The 22,212-nt window shown below is 45.2% G+C and overlaps 1 protein-coding gene across 1 annotated transcript in view; it reads left to right on the top strand.

Annotated features, from left to right (window-relative positions):
* The window catches only part of pclob (piccolo presynaptic cytomatrix protein b), a gene marked incomplete at both ends in the record, with an annotated part of 57,801 nt that extends 37,308 nt beyond the window's left edge, over window positions 1-20,493 (top strand). The window contains 23 exons of the mRNA XM_080002839.1: window positions 279-544; window positions 913-1,750; window positions 2,952-4,002; window positions 5,615-5,683; window positions 6,192-6,218; window positions 7,964-8,052; window positions 8,145-8,220; window positions 8,518-8,643; window positions 10,502-10,610; window positions 10,845-10,927; window positions 11,078-11,334; window positions 12,114-12,164; window positions 12,320-12,450; window positions 14,266-14,292; window positions 14,806-14,899; window positions 15,492-15,563; window positions 16,048-16,330; window positions 16,734-16,928; window positions 18,828-18,969; window positions 19,122-19,180; window positions 19,864-20,001; window positions 20,112-20,257; window positions 20,350-20,493. Of these exons, the coding sequence (XP_079858965.1) occupies window positions 279-544; window positions 913-1,750; window positions 2,952-4,002; window positions 5,615-5,683; window positions 6,192-6,218; window positions 7,964-8,052; window positions 8,145-8,220; window positions 8,518-8,643; window positions 10,502-10,610; window positions 10,845-10,927; window positions 11,078-11,334; window positions 12,114-12,164; window positions 12,320-12,450; window positions 14,266-14,292; window positions 14,806-14,899; window positions 15,492-15,563; window positions 16,048-16,330; window positions 16,734-16,928; window positions 18,828-18,969; window positions 19,122-19,180; window positions 19,864-20,001; window positions 20,112-20,257; window positions 20,350-20,493 (4,473 nt within the window). The remainder of the gene's footprint in view (window positions 1-278; window positions 545-912; window positions 1,751-2,951; window positions 4,003-5,614; window positions 5,684-6,191; window positions 6,219-7,963; window positions 8,053-8,144; window positions 8,221-8,517; window positions 8,644-10,501; window positions 10,611-10,844; window positions 10,928-11,077; window positions 11,335-12,113; window positions 12,165-12,319; window positions 12,451-14,265; window positions 14,293-14,805; window positions 14,900-15,491; window positions 15,564-16,047; window positions 16,331-16,733; window positions 16,929-18,827; window positions 18,970-19,121; window positions 19,181-19,863; window positions 20,002-20,111; window positions 20,258-20,349) is intronic.
* Window positions 20,494-22,212: the final 1,719 nt, after the last annotated feature.

Below are 22,212 nucleotides of genomic sequence, written 5' to 3'. Positions count from 1 at the left end.
GCAATCTCATCTTGACATTCTAATTGAGCAAACATTCCATAAAATCAAAGTGTAACATCTAAACACAGGTAGCACTAACTAATTAGACAAATCTTGATTTCTCTATTATGTTTGTTAGTTGTTTTTTTGTGTTGAGTTTTGCACCATAAATCAACAGCATTATTGAAGTTCATAAAATTGTCATAAAATTGATTATCATAAGTTGAATCTTGTTTTTGCTGTTGGGGCCGTGAATAATGTATAATGTTATATATTATCTATTATGTCCTGTGTTTAAGGTCCGAAGCTCGCCATCTGGTACGGGTAGGAAGGTAAAGCGGACTCTGCCAGACCCCCCTCCTGAGGATGACTCCCTGAGTGGCCGGTCAGGTTACAGCACTAACTCAGCTCGTCGTCGACTTGCCCGAAATACAACTATGGCCCGGGCCAAGATCTTACAAGATATTGATAAGGAGCTAGATCTGGTGGAGAGAGAGTCCTCTAAACTTCGAAAGAAACAGGCAGAACTGGACGAAGAAGAAAAAGAAATTGATGCCAAGTTGCGGTAATAGCCTACAGATTGATCATTATTGTATAAGATTACATTTTTATATGGAAAACCCTTGATAGTATTTGACTCAACAGTGATGCTATTGTTAAACAACAAATAGTAGTGTGTAGGTTAGAAAGGTTTTGAGCACCTCCCCCCCACCAACATTAACATTCACCCATCCACATGATTCAACTCTCACCTTTCCACTCTGATAGCTTATGGGCTAAATGGCTTCCCTGGCATCAGTCATTGAGACCCCTCCACATTCATACATAGTAAAGGTACCACTGTGTGGCACATCTTTCACCTCTTGGCTTGTGATGTTACAGGATCAATTGATCATTTTTTTAAGAGATGTGCATTTGTTTTCATCACTATAGGTACCTGGAGATGGGTATCAATAGGCGCAAGGACGCCTTACTGAAGGAGCGAGAGAAAAGAGAGAGGGCCTATCTCCAGGGTGTGGCAGAGGAAAGAGACTACATGTCTGACAGTGAGGTCAGCAATATCAGAGAGGCCCGAGGTGACGGTCTGGAGAGGCCCCGTACAGCTCCTCAATCTGAGTTTGACCAATTCATCCCCCCACAGACAGAGGCTGATTCCCAGTTCTCCACACTTACCAGTCCCTATACACACTATTCCCAATATGTCCCTCAAACCCAAACCACGAGCCACTTCACTCAGCAGAATCTTTACCAGGAGCAATCCTTATACCATCAACAGGTGTCTCCTTACCAAAATGTTCCAACTCTATCCATTTCCCATGGCCAGTCCCAGCCCAGCAGTTACCAGCATGCTCTACTCCTGCAACAGGGGAAGCAGCGACAGACCACCCTTTCTGACCTGGAGCCTAAGATCACCACTAACTATGAGGTCATTCGCAACCAGCCTCTGCTCATTGTGCCATCCTCCACAGATAGTGGCTATGGGGTGGCCCACCTGGGGGCCAAGTATAGCAACCTGGACATAAGGCTGGGGCTAGAAGAGAGGAGCATGGCCTCCAGTCCCATGTCAAGCATCTCCACTGAGTCTTTCTATGCTGATATTGATCACCACAATGCCAGGAATTATGTACTGATTGAGGACATAGGAGAGCTGACCAAAGGATCCACAGGTTTGGGCACCACAGGCTTGGGTTCTGGGTTCAACCTCCCTGATAAGGATCTGTCCAAAGCAGACAGACTGCTTAGGGCAGCAGAGTCCAGACGCACAGCAGAGGTAACTACTATCTTAAGCCTTGACGTTTTTTGTTTTTTGTTTGGGTGTTTGTTTGATTTTCAGATAGTCTATTACTATTATGGTTTTAAGCACACAATACACATGGAGCCTTATTTAGATTGTTAGAATGTCTAACATTTATTTTCCCTTTTCTTTAATATTTTTTTCTGGAGCACTTCAGCAGGAGGAAAAATAAAGTTCACAGCAAATAGGACTATATACAGTATATGCAATTTAAAATTGCCATCATTTAGAATTTTTCATTTTTTAATTATTTTTTTCCATTTTTTTCTATCTGTCAGCATAAAATTACCAACACATTAACTTAGAGAGGGAGAAACAATAGTCACAATTCATTCACCTTGTTTTCAAACCGTTTAAAACATATGTTTGGAAGAAAAATGAAACAGATGCTGTTATCATGTTTTTTCTCCCGCACTAAAAGACTTGCATGTCAGGGTCAGGGTTGGACATTGAATTGTTAGGGTGGATTTAACCCACCCTAACAATTCCAGATGTAGACTCAAATCGGATTCCTGTATTCCTGTTGATTCCTGTATGTGTGTGTATATAATATAGTTGTATATAGTATATATAGATACATTTTCCTTTCAAATATGAAATCATTCACTCAATGGTCTAATGTTGTTTTTAATGCAATAATGATGTTTACTATTTATGAAATGTGTTCTTTTACTTTATGAGAGTTCTTACTTAACATGCATCTCAAAGGTTTTTGGCTGAACATCTGCAGCTCACACTGAACATAATATATATTTTCTTCAAATCCATGCAGGCCATATATTCATTACAACGCAATGTCCAATGGAACTTTTAGCCCTTGCAATTAACTGTAATGATACACTTTACTCAGACAATGCTACAGTAAATTAAACACTAAACCAGACATAAATAATCAAAAATCTAACTACACACATAAAATATAAAATATTATATAATATTAATATCAAAATAAATCATACATACATGACATACAGTATGTCTTAAGTGTGCTTGTAATCATAAAGTCGCTGCATGTAGCAAACTTTGTTTATTTCTTGTTTCTTGTTTGTATTTGTCGGAATTGTGCATGATTTAATTATGCTAATGACTGTATCCTGATGTACATTTCACGTATAAGTCATATTATTGCTGCCCCGAAAATGGTTATTAATTGACTGATCATCGTTTTCCACTTTAGGTTGCAGAATTCTTAGGATCGTCCAGGCTGCAGGGTTATGTTAAAGGAGAAGATGAAACTATGGAGGAGCCCTATGAACTGAAACTCCTTAAGCAGCAGATCAAGCAGGAGTTTAGACGAGGAACTGAGGGTCTGGAACACCTGACAGGCCTAGGCCTGCCTCAATACCTCCCCAGTGACACTAACTTCCGTCACTTCCCCAAAGGTGAAAAATACAGCATTGGCAGGCTCACCCTTGAAAAACAGGCTGCAAAGCAATTACCTGCAGCTGTGCTTTACCAGAAACAGGTGAAGAACAAAAAGGCCCTAATAGATCCTAAATCAATCACCAAATTTTCCCCAATCCAGGAGAATAGAGATCTGGAGCCTGACTATGGTAGCTTCATGGGCTCTGGAGCTTCATCCGTGACAAATCTAGCTGCTAGGGCCAGGTTGCTCCAAGATGAGATCACCTTTGGGCTTAGAAAGAACTTGTCTGAACAGCAGAAATACCTGGGCTCATCTCTGGGGTCCAACCTGTCCGGCTCACTCAATCTGGGCCAGTCCCTGGCACTTGGATCCCCCATGAGGTCTTCCATTCACGATGATGGAACCTACCCTAGTGGAAACCGCTCCCGGCCTTCATCCCGTCCATCCTCCCGCCCCTCCTCTGTGTATGGCTTGGATCTGTCTATCAAACGAGATCTGTCTAGCTCCTCACTAAGGTTAAAGACAGAGGGGGAGGTCTTGGATGCCGCATTTGCCTCCGGCGTGGCCAGAGCCAAACCTACTAGTCTACCCATCAGTCAAAGCCGTGGTCGTATTCCCATTGTGGCCCAGAACTCTGAGGAGGAGAGCCCTCTGAGCCCAGTGGGTCAGCCCATGGGCATGGCCAGAGCCTCAGCCGGACCTCTCCCTCCGATCTCTGCGGACACCAGGGATCAGTTTGGGTCAAGCCATTCCTTGCCAGAGGTACAGCAGCATATGAGAGAGGAGTCTCGGACTCGAGGCTATGACAGAGACATTGCCTTCATCATGGATGACTTGCAGGGAGCCATGTCTGACAGCGAAGGTAAATGGAGCCTGAGACTGTCACAGCAACTCGACTCTCCGGACTTGCTTGTCGTGCATGCTAATGCCGATTGTTCTTCCTACTGACTTTTTTTATGGACTGGCTACTTAATCATCTGTAGCTCAGAATATTGTTGTTTGTTAATTGCACTCGCGCTCTACTTTCCTCTCTGTCTGTCAAGTTAGATGTTTGCATGCGTTTCTCCGTCTGTCCCTGTTTTTGTCACCAATACATAATACTCCTTTTTCCGAGTTTATGTATGACACCAACCACACTTAGAGGATACTTTTCTGTAATATTATTAGCATTATCTGATTTAATACACAACAAAATTTGTACTTTTTTGTTGTCAAAAATTGAAACGACATTTTTAATTGAAATTGTTAATACAGCACAATACTTAATTGATCAAGCTGTCCACTTCAAGTGCCTTGTAAATTTTAATATAATGAAATGTTTGGGCGTAGAGGGCAATCTTTTGACTGAGGCTGGGTTAAGAGCAATTAAAAGTTGACAGTTTGACACTGGCTACGCCATCTGGAAGCTGTCTTCGTGAGTAAAGGGCTTTCGCGTCACGACCCTGTGATAGGGATTGTGTGGGGACACTTTCTCCCGCCTGCGCGCCACCGCTCTGCTGCCGAAAAATAATGTCTTCTTATTTGAGAAGTAGGTCATCGCCTCAGGAAAGAAATAAAATGTATATTTACTTTTCTAAAACACGCTTACAGCTATTGTGCAGAGCCGCATACTCACACCACCCTTTTCTAAAGCAGTAGTGCTGAATCATGGGGTCTGGGTGTGTGTAACTGATGTGTTCTGCAAGGGCGTTTACTTTGAGTAGCTGCTGCTCTCTATAGCTCAACACCAAAATAACGCTGATTACCTGACACTTTGATGCAGTACCGTTTTTGTGAGATTCTTTCTCCCCTGGACGTGGATTTCGTCATATCCTTTTTAAAGTACAAACCGTGCGTTTTGGTTTTACATTCAGCACAATGACAATATCTTGTCAACTGTGCTGCATATGTCCGTCATCATTTCAATCTACCTTTTGATTTTGCATCCGTGCATGTCGTGCAACTTGTTTTGAGTTTCCATCTCAATAAAGTGGATGTCTTCTGCCTGTTGGTTGATTTGTGGCTGTTTTGTAATGTGTTACTTGCATGAATCCCTGTGACTTGACAGCAGAGATTGGTGTGTGTTCCCTCCTTCTTCTCCCTGGGGTGTGTGGGTTTCCTTAGGAGAAAAAATATATATAAGTATATTGATATGTAACCAATAATCAGATTCTGCAATTGCCAGTTAACTGTTACAAATCAGTTCACTGTTCTCAGGATTTGCCACAGATAAAAGTACAAGATATTTTAGAGATCAGGTGAAAGACATGTTGCTGCCATCCACAACAATTAGATAAGTATTAGCAGAATGTATTATCATCATCACATAGAAGTGCAACAGTTATTCTTAGATACGGAGCACAATATTCTCTTTTGGCTTTGTTTATCCAGGTCTGAAAACCAACTCATATATATTAACAGTATATTCACAATCCTACAAAATATTGATACATGTCCTTTCCCTAAATACAAGTGTCCATCTGCCTTGATTACAGCACTAAGTGACTCCATGTTGGCTTTGAACAGAGATGATGCCAGAATCTTTCATGAAAGTATCAGACACGGTAGAGTATCTTATTAGTAGTACAACAAAAATTTAATGGGAATGCCACGCAGCCTTTTATTTTATAAATGAACTGACCTTTGACAATTGGCTTGCACCCTATAGACACTGATAGAAGTCTGTCTGTACATCTTCCATGTTTCTTTTTGGAAATGTTAGTTGCCCTGAAGATTAAGAAATGGAGATTTGAAGTACATTTGTAGTACTACAAAGCATGCACTTAAAAAAAAAAAAAAAATATATATATATATATATATATATATATATATATATAAATATATATATATATATAGATATATATAGATATATATATATATATATAGATATATATAAATATATATATATATATATATAGATATATATAGATAGATAGATAGATATATTAAATGCATGTGACTATTTACAGTCCCAATCTACATAGCTTTCCCAATACTTCTGTAGTCTGATAGATTAATGGACTGGTGTGTTGAACAAATCTAAAACAACATACATATAATTTTGTATCCCAGCTGGAGGCCCAAACTGGAATATAGAAGGTGAGAGACCATCCCTGCTCGCATTTAGCTTATTAGTTTGTATGGCTCCACTCCACACCTCATGACTCTGAATGATCCACTTCCCTGGTTGATTTCAAAAACATTGAAGAAAAAAAAAAAAAACATTCTGGAATGACGCACATCTCAATGCATCACACAGCATACTGTACATGCCATATGGTAGGTTTGTATCTGTCCACACATCAGATCCATTCTGGAATGAACCCCATCTTAATGATACCCAAAGTAGTGAATGTGTCATACAGTAGTTCCAGTTCGACATCATTCTGGAATGACTCCACGTCACGGTGGTCCTATACACATTAAAAGCATATCAGACCCATTCCAAATATCCATGCTCATGCCCTGAAGTCACAGGTTACTGCATATGCGTATCATGCATACATGTTGAGATGTGTGAATTGCAATTGCGTGCAAATGTCAGGGTCTTTGCTTGCAATTCCTTTGAAGGTCGATGTTGCCGTATCTTTCTAATCACAGCTCCGCGTAGTTGAAATGCCCACAGTCAAGATTTCAGGGTAAACATAATCTGATCCAGGAGACGAGGTCAAACGGGCAACATTTACCTTCAATCATGATGGATGCATTTCCTCACTTGCTGCCAATGAACTGAGATCGCTGTGATGATGCAACGAGCCATCTTGGCGAGCCCGTGCACGTTCCGTTTGGCGCATGGGACAATCTATCACACGGAGTCCACGAGGCGCAAACATCTTTAGCTGTCAGCAGGGCTCTGCGCTTTCTCCTTCAGACGGCACTCAGCTAACTGCGAAATGATGATCTTCACACTTTGGCACAAACACATATTTCCTCATTGGGATATTGAGATATTGCATCTTTTCCCTGTCGAGGTGTGGGATGTAGGGTGCACGAGGAGCTGCGTGGGGCAGACTAAGGTGAAACACTGGTTGCAAAGACACCAACATAGATCATTTGGCGGTTTATTTACATGTCAGAACGTTTGTAAAAGCCAAATTAGATGAATTATTCTATAACTATATTCGACTGGTTAGATGTTTTAGTTTGCTGTATTGGATTTCCTTTCCCCTTTATTTTCCAAAAAAAAATTTTTTTTATATCCGATACAGAGAATCCAGGAGGATCCAAGTGCCAAAAACCTCCTATGATGCATATTATCTTATAATATATTATTAAAATATCTAATAACAAATGCTGACCGGCACACAAATGACCATAACGGATTGTTTACTAATTGTCCGGCAGCTGGATGCTCAACGAGGATTGCATGACGGGGGGAAAAAAATAAAATAAAAAGGCTTGAGATAATAATGAACGCTCTTGACATGCATTTATCCGACGCTCAGTTCTTGCAGTCATCAATTGATCTCAAAGTGAGCGGACGTAGGATGGAACAGGTTTTCCCACTTTGCTTTTCACCTTTCCAGTCGGGACAGATCAGACACTGTATATTCCTGCAGCTGAGCTGAAAAGGGGGGATGGATGTGAGGGATGTTGATATTTTAGACTACTGTGTGTTTGTATTACTGTGGCCAGATTAGCTTCTGCTCTACACAACCATCTATTTACTACCAGGATGAAGCAGAGACTGATTCAGCCTCCATGACTGTTTTCTGTTTGATTGAATGGTTGCTTTGTTTTGTTTTTTTGGGGGTTTTTTTTGCTGTTGTTGTTGCTGCTCTTCATTAGTTATTTGTATTACTTACGTTGCGATCCCTTTCTAACCATAACTTTCCCTGCCGCAGCTTACCACCTGAGGAGGGAAGACACGGATTGGTTCGACAAGCCGAGGGAAGGTCGCCCGCACAGTGTGCAGATCCTGGACAGGAGACAGGTTCGAGCCCTCCGGCCTCCCGCCCAACAGTGGAGTTTCACGCAGATCTGTTTCCTCTATGCCCCAGATATGTGTCTGTGGTCCTTTTCCAGGTGAAGCTGATCCCTTACGCCTTCCCGCACGCTCGCGTCAACCTCCAGAGAGACCTGACGGACACCAGCGTGTCAGGTGCGCTGATGAACGCACACAAATTAAGAAATTGTCACAAACAATGATTATAAAAGAAGATGTCTATCTGAGCTTCATTTTTCTTTTTATTAAATAATCAGAATCTGGATATTTATGTATGTATTTATTTATTGTAAGTATTTAATTATTCATAAATGTATTTGTGCAATTATTAGTATTTTTTGTCATCACTGTTATCATTATTATTATTATTATTATTATTATTGTAGTTATTTAGGACATTTTTCATTTATGTATTTGTGTATTTATGTATTTCTTTTTTTTTTGGACCCGCAGGGAATGGTCTGGGGATCCGTGTGGTCGGGGGCAAGGAGGTGCCCGGGAGCCGGGGGGAGATCGGCGCCTACATCGCCAGGGTCGTCCCCGGTGGCGTTGCAGAACAAACCGGCAAAGTGGTGGAAGGTAAGGAGGCAGACGAGAGCAGCATTGTTTCGTTAACTCTCTGCGCAACAACTCTATTTGGATTTCAATTTGTGGGAAGTCTCTCGAATTGAATCAAGGGGGGGTCGTGCTCCGTCGCCTTTGCCCGGCAGGAGATAAACCTCTCAGTGTCACTTAGCAGAGAGTCAGATTAATGTTTTAATAGTTAATAATATCAGGACGCCGCCTCCTCTGAAAGTGCCTGCATTGATTTTTCCAATTGTGGAGATGAAGATGTGGGAGATGTGTTTATCCCTTCGCCACCTCTTCTTTCAGGGATAAACAAAAAGAGGAGTTCTGTCAGCTCACCGCGGCCCCGAACAGCACGTCTTAGTCATTGGGTTTAATTTAGAGTCCCTGCAGACACCAACACACGAGACAGGCACAGACACACTGCATGTGACAGGGACACACACACACACACACACACACACACACACACACACACACACACACACACACACACACTCTCTCTCTCCATCTCCGGCAAAAAAAAATACAAATTAATTCCAATATTTAAACTGAAGGATTTCCTCCACAATGTGTAGAATGTTATTTGCACAGGATGAATATTCTACAGTTTAGTTGTGGGGATTACGCAGGGATGATCCTGGGTATTTAAAGTGATCCCGGCTCTGGGAGTTAGAGTCGTCTCCATTATTCAGCCTCTCTTCCCCCGGTAGCACTGTGGTGAACTGTGGTTCTCAAACGGTGGTTCCCGGGCCTGAACTGGGTCGTGGGTCCCTTTCGAATGGACCGTGGGAGTACATATACATATGCAAAAATCTGTACATACAGTGTATAATATATATATATATATATATATATATATACATACAGTATATTTGTTTTATTTTTTTCTAACTGTGCCAAATTTCCGATGTTCTTTTATTTGGAAACACCAGTTTCCAACTGTATCGTGTCGTCGTCATGGCCACACCATCATACGGTTATTAGGCTGCGACTCAAGCTTCCGGCATCAAAAACCGTGTACTATTTTTAAACAGCGCGCAAAAGCAGTGAGGGTGGCCGCACCATTCATTTTGTGAAATAAATTTGAACGCTTGAAAATCCGGGTCGTGACATCATGGATACTGAGGCGAGACCGGTTGAGAACCACCGGGGAACAGCAGAGACTTAATTTCCCAAGGTATTTATGATACTACCTATAACTGATATACTGCATCATGAAATGTATTTGCATTCAAGCCTCCATTTACATTTCATCCCAAATGTGTATTTCAATGAGTAAAACACAATAGGAATGGAAGAGTGATGCTGGTCGGGCTGAAGAGAAGGGGCGGGTTAGAGAGAAAAGGTTGCAAGATTAGCAGAGAGAGGAACAAGGAGAATTTTTTAATTTGTGCCTTTGTCGTCACGGCAGCTGGTGGTGAGTCGAACGTGAAGAGCGGGATTCTGTTTGTGTAAGTGAAGCCTCGGGCACGACGCCGCCGCCGCCACCGGTTGAGTTTGGGTTTGCAGTGTACATCCGTAGTCGCCGTCCTCTCCGGGTTGACCTCTCGTGTGCTGTGCCGGACCGATCTGTGTTGCGGGGATGAAACGGCGGGCATGTTGAAACGTCTGCAGCATGGAGACAACCGGAGCAAGCGCCGCGCCCGGCTCGGCGGGGGTCGTCGGCTCTTCCGGCAGCGTTTTCAGCTCCTTTCACGAGGGGATCCACAAAGTGAATCATTCGTGTGTTCTTTTCTGTGCGGTGTGGAAATTGTAATCTCGCCGTAGAAACATAATCACTCTGACTGGGAACTGATGCCCGGCCGCCCCGCCTGTCTCTCTCTGTCTCTCTCTCTCTCTCTCTCTCTCTCTCTCGCCCGCCCACCAGGAATGCAGGTGCTGGAGTGGAACGGCGTCCCTCTGATGGGGAAGACCTACGAAGAGGTGCAGTGCATCATGGGCCAGCCGTGTGCGGAGGCGGAGCTCTGCGTCAGACTGTGAGTCACAGCCAACATCCTCCGTCCCTCCGTCCCTCCGTCCCCCCGTCCTTCCTGCTTTAGTAGCGATACGGTGACTCTGCATCCCTTTACAACACCGTCTCCCAATCTCCTCCCTCCTTCCTCGCTCCCCCAAGCTCCTTATACCTATTAAACAATCAGGATAGTTTTCATTGGACGTACACTCTGGTTGATGTACAGTATGTGTCACGTTTCCTCTGTGCATCCAAACAGCGACCTTAATATGCTGTCTGACCCTGAGCACCCACAAGCCCTGGAGCACCATGTCCAGCTTAAAGCTGGTATGTACAAGAACTGTGGACGTGCTTACACCTACTGTGTGCATGCGTGCGTGTACGTGGGATTGCACACCACTCTGTTTCTATTATTTGGATCTTTGGACGATGTCATCAGTGTGCGTGCGTGTGTGTGTGTGTGTGTGTGTGTGTGTGCGTGCGCGTTTGTAGGCGGGCAGCGCTCCCCGGGCGTGGACCCTAAGCAGCTGGCGGCCGAGCTGCAGAAGGTGTCTCAGCAGCAGGCGCCCGGCATGTCGGGGCCCGGGGTGGGACAGGGACAGGGGGGGATGGGGGTCCTCTCCGCCCTGGAACGCTCCGCCCTCCTCCACTCCGGCACCGGATCGGCCTCCTCCAGCGGCGTGCCGAGCCCCGGCCAGCCCGGATCCCCGGCCATCAACAAGAAACAGCGCCACGGCGCAAAGGTACAAGTTTGGGTCCATCATTTGAGCATTTATTTTTATTTTTTTTAATGTTAAGGGAAGAAACTGCTTTTAATCCATGTTACAACTATGTCCAATTTCACTATTTTGTGTCTTCTTGGGACCGGTGCCGCAGGCCGACCAGCCGGACTCCATAAAACACTGTGAAGGAAAGTCAAGGTCAAATGATGCGGCCATAGTGTTCATCACACGAACATGACAGGCTCATAATAGAAGGGAATGAAAATGATATAAAGAAACGGAGGAAGAGAGAGAGAGAGAGAGAGAGAGAGGGAGGGGGTAGAGGGAGAATGAAAGGGTGTGTGCTTCCGGCAGCAATGTGCTGAAATAGCCAAATCACACCGAGGGTGTTTTAAATGTATTCAAAAACGGTTTCGCTTCGCGCAGATAGTTATTTCCGAGGAGTCCAAAGCCTCAAATAATTTATTAACCTTCTCAAACTTCTCCGGGCGACTTTTACAATCTGTTCCACCGCTGAGATGATCAAATCCCTCCGGGGGGCTGATAGATCCAGCAGCGAACCTCCACTAAAAATGTCTCTCCCTCGCCCAACAAGGGCAGCCATCCATCTTTAATCTGACACTTTATATTATACGGTAACACTCAGAGCAACCCCATGTAATGACTCCGAGGGGCGAGGAACTTTATTGGTCAAGGTGGCGTCCAACCCCGGCTTCTCTCCGGCCCGTGTCTGGCTGCCGGTGGATGGGTGACGGTGTCAATAAAAACAACGGTTTGAAAATGCAATTGTGTTTTTCCTTTTCCAGACAACGGAGGCGCTGAGGTCCCAACCGCATCCCATCACCGGAGAAATTCAGGTGGAGTGCAATCGCATGCGACAACAAACCTCTTACTTATACCGCCGGCTGCAATAATGTTCTCTACGGCGGCAAAAAAAAACATATTGAAAAACAATAATAACCGTCCGTTTATTCCACCTCTCTCTCTCTCTCTCTCTCTCCGCTCCCTACAGCTCCAGATCAACTATGACAGGAACCTGGGGAACCTGATCGTCCACGTCCTGCAGGCCAGGAACCTCGCTCAGAGGGACAACACCGGCTACTCCGATCCCTTCGTCAAGGTCTACCTGCTGCCCGGGCGAGGGTATGTCCCTGCGGCGTCCAAGCTCTGTGCTTCCTAAAAACAAAAGCGAAACAAAAAAAAAAAAAGACGTTGGCGCCCCGCGTCCCGCTCGCCCCCCCCCCCCCTTTGCGCTCCCGGTTCTAGCTCAGGGTATTGAATTTGAAAGGAATATTCCGCGTCTTTTGAAGTTCATCCCTGTTTTATACTCAGCCCTCCGTGTGGTACGTGAGGGAGGTTTTCGGCTCCCGCAGCGGTGCAGCCGCCCGTCGGTTCAGCGCAGGTCATGGAGGACGGAGCCGCCATCCGCATCCGGTGCAAAAAATAAAATTCACTCCACGTTTCGGGCAGAGCTAAGGTGACACTCCAAACTGGAGGCCTTATATAAAAAAATACCTTTGGTATTATCGCCAAAATTCCCTGTTCGATGGCACTTTTTTTTTTTATTCTTATTTTTTATTGAGATTGTGGATTTGTTCCCCATTACTTGCATTGAACTCCTTTTACCTGAAAGAGGCTGGCGGCTGCGGCAACGATGAACTTTAAAAAATCGGAACTATTCCTTTACGATGGAAATCTCAGTCTATCTATCTATCTATCTATCTATCTATCTATCTATCTATCTATCTATCTATCTATCTATCTATCTATCTATCTATCTATCTATCTATCTATCTATCTATCTATCTATCTATCTATCTATCTATCAATCTGTCTATCTATCTATCTATCTATCTATCTATCTATCTATCAATCTGTCTATCTATCTATCTATCTATCTATCTATCTATCTATCAATCTGTCTATCTATCTATCTATCTATCTATCTATCTACAGTGTCTTTTTATCTATCTATCTATCTATCTATCTATCTATCTATCTATCTATCTATCTATCTATCTATCTATCTATCTATCTATCTATCTATCTATCTATCTATCTATCTATCTATCTATCTATCTATCTATCTATCTATCTATCTATCTATCTATCTATCTATCTATCTTTCTATCTGTCTGTCTGTCTGTCTGTCTGTCTCTCTGTCTGTCTCTCTGTCTCTCTGTCTGTCTGTCTGTCTATGTCTGTTCTCACACGTTTAGACCCTCGGCAGTGCTGTAAATACAGAACATGCTGAACTCCTGTGTGTCAGATAATCACTTTGTGCACGAGCACACGTCCCTGGACCCCCTGTTCTGAGTATGACACCGGGCTAAGCCACTATATCCTATCTCACTCCCATCTCCTTGTTTAGTACGTCCTGTGCCCCCCTCTTATCCCCCTTTGCGATCCTTCATTGCATTACACTCGTCCTAAGAGCATTGTGAATAGCAGGGGAAAGAATCAATACAGCCTTTATCTGCTCTGTAACAGTATCTGCTCTTAGCTAATAGTCCTATCGGACCTGTTTATGAGATTATCGGTCCTTCTCCTCCTACGCGCTCCGTGCCCTGGGAAGGAAACCACCTTTACCGACTCTTTACCGCTTTATCTTCGTAGGGGCAGTTGGGAGGGTTCGACCCAGGTTTTTCAGAATGCAAAGCTCGGTTTGGATTGTTTAAAATTACTTTATTCACTTGAACATAGATGGATATATCTATATATATGCATATGATCGCCTGTTGCGATATTATGAGTCCTGCATTTCATCTCCATGCTCCAGGCCCCCACCAAAAACACCGCAGAACACCTGACTGAGAATATTGGCGACCACAACTTTCTATTCTTTACTTGCCTTTCCCTCAGCTCTTTGGGTTTCTCTGACTGTTGTTTTTTGTTTTGTGTTTTTGCTTTTCTTGTGTGTGATATCCGCCCTCCTCACCCTCTCCTTGACTGCCTCAGCCAAGTCATGGTTGTCCAGAATGCAAGGTAGTGTGGCCGGGCTCTTTGCTTTTCATCGGTGTCGTCGTTGTTTTTGTTTCCGCACATCAGTTTTATGTCTCCGAGGTGCTTTTCCACCGCCCCCTCCCCCCACACCCCGCCCCGCCCCGCCCCGTCCCACCCCGCCCCGCCCCATCCTTCCCAGCTCTCACCCGCTCCATTCCAAGGTGATAAGAACCCCTCTTTCTATCTGTGTTTTCCGTCTCTCTCTCTCTCTCTCTCTCTTTCTTCTCATAATCTCTTCTCATGCTCATGATTCTTTTTTTGATCGCAGTCTCAGTGTCGTAAACATCCTCCGGCTCGACAAATTCAAACAAAAGTGATTGTGACCCCGTTCATTCAGTATCAGATGCTCTTATGGTTTCTCCACAGCAGTTGGGCCATTTTTACAATCATCTGATCATCCAACATATTATTCAATACATAACAGTGTGGTGACCGTGTGCCGCGGTGCTGGACGGAAAACGCTAAATAACCGGTGTCACTGTGGTAATGTCACAGCGCTGACAACAAGAGACGGACCAAGTACGCTCAGAAGACCATGAACCCAGAATGGAACCAGACTGTCATCTACAAGAACATCCACCTGGAGCAGGTGGGAGATGGCCCTAACACATACAAATACACACACACACACACACACGCGCTCACGCACACGCACACACAAGCACGCACACACACACACACACACACAGATCTGTGGGTCATCACGGGTAAATGCTGCAATTTTTTTGCTGCATTATTGTTATTCTGTATTCAATTAATTAATTGTATTGTTTCTGTATCTCATTCAGACAACGGCTTCAGACGGTTGTTCCTAATGTCCCCACGTAACATGTGTGTGTGTGTGTGTGTGTGTGTGTGTGTGTGTGTGTGTGTGTGTGTGTGTGTGTGTGTGTGTGTGTGTGTGTGTGTGTGTGTGTGTGTCTGGGAACAGTATGCGTGTGTGCGGAATGAGTGAAATCAGCTGACTTTAGCACCACTCCTTGTCGGCCCGATCAGCCTTTCATAGACTGTCCGACTTTTCAATTACCTGTTACACACACACATACACACACACACACACACACACACACACACACACACACACACAACAAACACAGGGTGCGTTTACATTGAAATACGCCTACAAAGCCCATTTCGTCGTCTATTATATCTCTTCCCTGTTCTCCACTTATCTCGTCTAGTTGAAGAAAAAGACTCTGGAGGTGACCGTGTGGGACTACGACAGATCCTCCTCCAATGACTTTCTGGGAGAAGTGAGTGTGTTTTAAACCCGAACACTAACATTTAAATGTCAATTGCCTTTGATATTAAATTACCCCAAAGCTCTCGTGGCATTATTTTTTTTAAAGGAACAGCAATACAATTTTTTTTTTTTTTTTTACCACAGCATCCTATTAATCTCAGCCTCGATGCTTCACACCTGTACGTCTGCATAGAGAGCAGTGCTAATTCCCTGCGCTGAGTGCAACATTCCCTCTAATTATGGAGCATGTGTTAGACTGTGCTCAGACACCGTGCAGTCCTCAAATCCATCTCCGCCCACGTCTTTCTATCTCTTTTTTTTCCAAGCACTCCTTCCATGTAGGGGTCTTTGGTTTGGCTTACGAGGACTTACTGTAACACATCAATCCTGGTTGCCGTCATTTCTAACTCGCTCGGCGGCTCTTTGTTTTTCTGATCGTGTGTGTGTGTGTGTGTGTGTGTGTGCGTGTGTTTGCGTGCGGCCATGCGTGTCAGGTGCTGATTGACCTCTCAAACACGGCCCAGCTGGACAACACCCCTCGCTGGCTGCCTCTGAAGGAGCAGAGCGAAAGCATCGAGCACAGCCGGGCCCACCACGCCACCCAGGGGCCCCCGGGGTCCGGGGCAGGACAGGGTCACGTGTCAGGGCCCGGAATGGGACCGGGACACGGGATGATGCATGGTCAAGGGCAGGGACAGGGAGAGGGCGGGCTCGATTCCCCCAAGAACTCTGTAATTAAGAGCAGGAGCCACGGCATCTTCCCCGACCCGGCCAAAGGTGAGCGGCTGCCGCGGTCGGATTCTCCATAAATCGCTCAAAACAGTTCTCGCTGCCGGAGATCTTTTCTTTCGAAAAAACGGTCCACGATCTTTCGGATTTCTCTTCCCGCCGCTCAGCTGGTTAATAACAGGAGTTAGCTGAGGGGGAAAGTGGTGGTAATTTGAAGAATGGTCAGTCTGTTGTCATAGAGATGGAGCCTGTCGTCATGGAGACAGTGCCACTAATCGCTCCTCAACAGTAATTACAGTCTGTATGCAAGTCACACCGTACCGTGGCGGCGTCCCATTTGCACAAGCAAATAACAGTGCCTCCAACCCACCCCCGGATTTCACCAACTTCCTTTTCCCTGTTGTTGTCATTATTCTGTCCCCTGCTAATTGGCACCCTCCGCGTCCCGCAGACATTCAGATGGCTCCTCTGGAGAAGTCCCACAGCAGCCCCGGCAGCTCCAAGTCGTCCTCCGACGGCCAGCTCCGCTCGCACGGCCCCTCGCGCAGCCAGAGCAAGAGCAGCGTCACGCAGGCTCACCTGGAGGACGCCGGCATCGCCATCGCTGCTGCCGAGGCCGCCGTGCAACAGTCCCGCCTCCAACCAAGTAAACCCTGCCCCTTCCCGTGACAACACTCCCCTCCCTGGGAAATGCTTCCTTTCTCGTCCCGTGCATGCCAGCTTCGTGCGGAAAATCTGGTCCGCCCACTCCTCCTCTTGGTGCTCCTTAACACTTTGCGTTTGCGTCCTTCGGCTCCCCTTGGCTCCTTCGATCCCGAGCACAAAACGAACCTCGAATACAGTTTTTCCTTCTGTTTCATCCAGTGGCGCATATACATTTCACCCATTAACTGCGATAAACCAACTAATCCAAACTTAAGGCACATAAATGACGTTTAGGATGTAGTGTAGTGTTGCTCAAAATGTAAACTAAATATAAAAGATGATAAATCTGACATTACATATTTGTAAATATATTGTAAATATTCAGTCACCTAAATGTATTACTCTGCTTATTAACAGTGCTTTGCTGCTGCATACATCATCCCATGTAGGACACAGTGCTCTTCAGACGTGCACAGATTCCCACTCAAACCTCCTTATTCACTGTGATGGACGATGTGATCCCCTAGTTTCATGGTTCTGTGCATCTTAGTGGACTGTGCATGCGCTAATCCCAAGCATATGGTTTCTACGGAACCCTGAGTGTGGAGACCTCCAAAACCCCCGGAATAGAAACCAAGCTCAGGATGGCACTCACTCACGACTCCTCTTTGACCTTATTAACGACATCTCACCAGTTATTATTTAAGAGTTAAGCGCACTCTCATCCCAGTCGATCCTTCCCCGAGGGAATTAATCCCGGTGCCGTCGGTTGTTTTTCCAAAGCATGCAGTTTGAGTTTAAGCCTCCCAAGCTTCCTTATCCCCGGCCATTTAGAGGTTTGTGTTGCTGCAGTCTCTCTGTGCTGTGTGTGTGTATGTGTGTGTGTGTGTGTGTGTGTGTGTGTGTGCATGTGTATAATGTATGAACCTTGAGGAAAAAAAAAAAAAAAAGCCAGAACACTCAGGCAGAATGCGAGGCGTACGGGCTTGTCCTCCCTCCCCTGCTCCCACACCCCATCCGCTCCCTCGCTCAAAAAAAAAAAAACCACGGGGTGACACGCGCGGTCCGAGACCGACCCGTCAAACCAGGAAACACAGCGGGAGCTTGACTCCGCGGTCCACGGCCAATGAGACTAAAGCGATCAGCTTCTCTCACCATGAGGGGAACACGAGGGTCGAGGGAAGGTGAGACAACGCAGGAAAAAAAAATAAAAAATTTAAATAACACCTTTAACGATTTTTTTTTTCACTCATACAGCAATTCACAATAAAGCGGAGAGCGGGCGAAAATCACATTTGAATTGAATTAAATGATAAATGAATGAACTTAATACGTTTTGTTTTTCATTTGATGCTTTGTACTCAATCTATGAAGTTTTGTTTGTGGTGAAAATAATATTTGTTTTTTTCTTATTGTTGCATCTCTTTGTAGAATATGTTTTATTTATGCATTTCGGTGCCTCGGACTTGGGGTTTCCAACTCTTGTCTTAAATTACGACTGCCCTGTTTCGACACAATTTTGGTCCTAATCAGTGTTATCTATAAATCCAATATGAATCTTTGTACTGTGGCATTAAAGGACCCCACCCCCCAGGAAAAAAACACTATAAATAAACCCGAGCACAGGCTGACAAACAAATGTTTTCTTATCTTTTCATACAAGAATACACTGAGTCACTTCAGCCTCTGAAGAGAGGCTGTCGTCCGCTCTGCTTTAAACAAACACACAAAATAGAAATCCTGAGAAAAAACAGGCTGCTTAAAAAAAAAAAAAACACACAAAAGGGAAAAGTTGAAGTCTAAGGCCGACCCATAAACCCTCCTTGTTTCTTGATGTTCTGCTCGTACGGCCATCTCTCTCCCCCTGACTTTGCCCCTCCCCCGTCTCTCCCCCCTTCAGGGCCGGGCCACCGGCTCGGCGACGTTTCGGGGTCAGTGGTGCTGTCGGCCCCCAACCTCATCGGTGACGGATACGGGGGCCTGGACGGCGAGGAGGGTGGCGGAACCGGAGTGGACAGCGCCATTTTCCAAGTTCCGCGCATGTACGCCGCTCCGCGTTGACACATAATTACACGTGACGGTTGAAGCGTTGGGGGGGAAAAAAAAAAGAGGCTGGCGACGATTCGAAGGGATGCTCTCTGCGCAGCGTTTCAACCCCCTGTTTCTTTCTCTTTTTTTTGTTTTACCTATGCAGCGGGAAGACTATGCCTAACGGCACAGACAGCAGTCGGCTGGGGCCCCCAGACAACGAAGGTCAGTATTATTACACTCGCGGTAGGAAATGTTATGACTGTCGCCGGAAAGGCTTTAGGCAATAACGAAAACAGTACAAAGTCTAAGATGTAGGTCTCTGTTTAAGCTGCACAGCTCTCCCTGCTGGACGTCCTCTGAAATAACAGTCAGTGTTTCTTTTTTTGCCGACCCATGGCTGCTTATTTAACTTTCATCAAGGGCCTCAATTGATACAGTGGTTTTTAATATTCATTTCTACTGCTTGGGGTTCAGTCAAGTATGTGTGTACAATAACTTCGCCGTAAAGAATGGCTTCAAAACATGCTCGCAAAACTTGGAAACAGGAGGATGTCACCCTATCCGTCGCTCTGTCATAACTATATCTACGACTCACGTGTCTCAGATGTCACAAAGCCTCCGCCGCCTCGTCTCCGGTTTCGTTCCGTGACAAAGGGTCGGAGGCCGCTTCAGTCCGCAGCCCGGCGGCCCTTACTCAACGACGATCGATGTCACCGGTGGACGACAACATCATCAGATAGAAATGATAGGGCTGCCATTTTGCTAAAAGGTGTCCGTGAATCAGCCTTCCCTATAATTACATTCAATACAGGTGGGGTTTGAGAAAGGGTGGGAATGCGTCGCCTTTGCCCTGTTCATCAATAACGGTGCAGGTATGAAATCATTTTAATCGCTGTCGTGTCCAGGTGGCAAAACGCAGGTCATGGGGGAGATCAAGGTGGCGCTGAAGAAGGAGGTGAAGACAGAAGGAGACCAGCTGGTCTTGGAGATCCTCCAGTGCAGAAACATCACCTACAAGTTCAAGAGCCCAGACCACCTTCCAGGTGCGCGTCCAAACATTTTTTTTTTTTTTTCTTTCCTCATTCCTGTCCGGCACCCCTTTCATAACTGCCAAGAATAATGGCCGTGTTTGATTTGCGCCCCTCGAATGCAGACCTGTATGTGAAGCTGTACGTGGTCAACGTGGCCACGCAGAAGAGAATCATCAAGAAGAAGACGAGGGTTTGTCGACACGACAGGGAGCCCTCCTTCAACGAGACCTTCAGATTCCCCCTCAACCCGACCGGACACTCCATCCAGGTACAACAGAGAGGCAGATTTGAGCGAACGAGGCGGCGAATCATCAAATAACACGTAACCCAGTGGTCACCCTGGTCCCTGTCTGCTTTCAGCTGTTCCTGGTGTCCAATGGAGGGAAGTTCATGAAGAAGACGCTGATCGGTGAAGCCTATATCTGGCTGGACAAGGTGGACATGAGGAAGAGAGTGGTCAGCTGGCACAAGTTGCTTGTCAGCTCCACCCTGACCAACCCATGAGTAGCCCGCCCCCCCCCCCCCCCAGACCAACCTTCTGAGGAGCTCCACCCAGAACCAAACCATGAGTAGCTCAGTCCAGAACCGACCCCTGAGGAGCTCCTCCCAGACCGACCTCCTGAGGGGCTCCACCCGGACCAACCCATGAGTAGCTCCATCCAGACCAACCCCTGAGGAGCTCCACCCAGAACCAAACCACGAGTAGCTCCGCCCAGACCGACATCTGAGTAGCTCCACACAGAACCAAAACCATGAGCAGCTCCATCCAGAACCAACCCCTGAGGAGCTCACAAGGGTCATTGTCAGGCAAAGAACAGAGTTCACACAAATTGAGACAAGGAATAAAGAGGAAAGACAAGGAAGACATGGTGAGGTTGATGGACTGGATATCAACACAATTTTTCTTCCTCCATTTTTAGAAATTCTCAAAGAGGGAATTATGTTTTACCAACATCGTGACTGTATTCCCATTTAAGCTGACACTGCCGGCACCCACACACACGCACGCACGCACGCACGCACGCACGCACGCACGCACGCACGCACGCACGCACACACACACACACACACACACACACACCTCTCTCCCCATCAAAACGAACACGTGTTGGCTGTGAACTGGGCCTTTAGTATGCAAACACCGCCACGGGCACCAAAATGAACTCAGCAGCAATATGGTTTTGAGAGAAGTGATGTCCCTCTCACCACAGTTCCTCGTTAGCCCTCGTTTTTTTTTTCCGCTCTTCTGGCCGACAATTCCTTCTCAGCAGATCCAAGAGCTAAAATCGAAATGCATAAAAAATCGTAATCATCACACGATCATGGATATATTTAGTTATGAATGTGCTCTCTAATCTAATTTCTATTTTTGCCTCTAAATGATAATTATTGTGAAATATGTACATGGAGTTGTCCAATAGTGGTTTTGAAATGTTGGATAGTGAAGGAATGCCAAAAGTCTATTGTATGATACTTCTTATGGTCTATGTAAAAAAAAAAAGAAAATATCTTAATATATTCTGAGGGTTGACTTCATCTACAGGCGTGAAGATAAAGTGTACATTGTTCAGACTGTACATAAAAAAAACATGCAAGTTATAATCTATATCAAGAGTCTCGTACTATGCTGTACGGTGTGACATTTGAAATTCAGAGATATTAGATACAATAATATATATATATATATATATATATATATATAAGATATACAATAATACAGATTATATACGTATGAGCTGTCCGCTACAGTTATCGTCCGTTCATATAGATTATAAACTATAAAATCTTGACATATTCTTAAAAAACAAAAAGGTGAGGGCTGTGGGTGGCGCACTGACAATCCAGTAGGCTCCTTTTACCGAGAGTGTTATGCAGTCCGTAGCTGTTAAATGTGAGTGTGGACCTGCGGGACCCCAAGGGTGTTCATAGGAAGTACCTCCTCCATCCCTCCGATCCCAGTGTTACACCACTAGATCTTCGACAGGGCTTCGATAGGTTTTTAACATTTTGCAGAAAGTCAGGTTTTTGTGACACGTTTGCTCCCTCCGACTTTAAATATCATGAAAGGTCAGATTCTATCCAGTCGAACCTGAATGTTACAGTACATGCCAACAGTCGGGGGGGGCAATAATTTATTCTTATTTATTGTTCATTTTAAAAAATTCAGTCGCGATGATAGGAATCATTCGGGATCTCTTTCGGCGTAGCCTATTAAGTAATGAC

The sequence above is a fragment of the Zeus faber genome (genome assembly GCF_960531495.2).
Source record: "Zeus faber genome assembly, chromosome: 6".
Taxonomy (NCBI): Eukaryota; Metazoa; Chordata; class Actinopteri; order Zeiformes; family Zeidae; genus Zeus; species Zeus faber.
The sequence above is the reverse complement of the archived record's forward strand: the minus strand, read 5'-3'. Positions and strand labels throughout refer to the sequence as shown.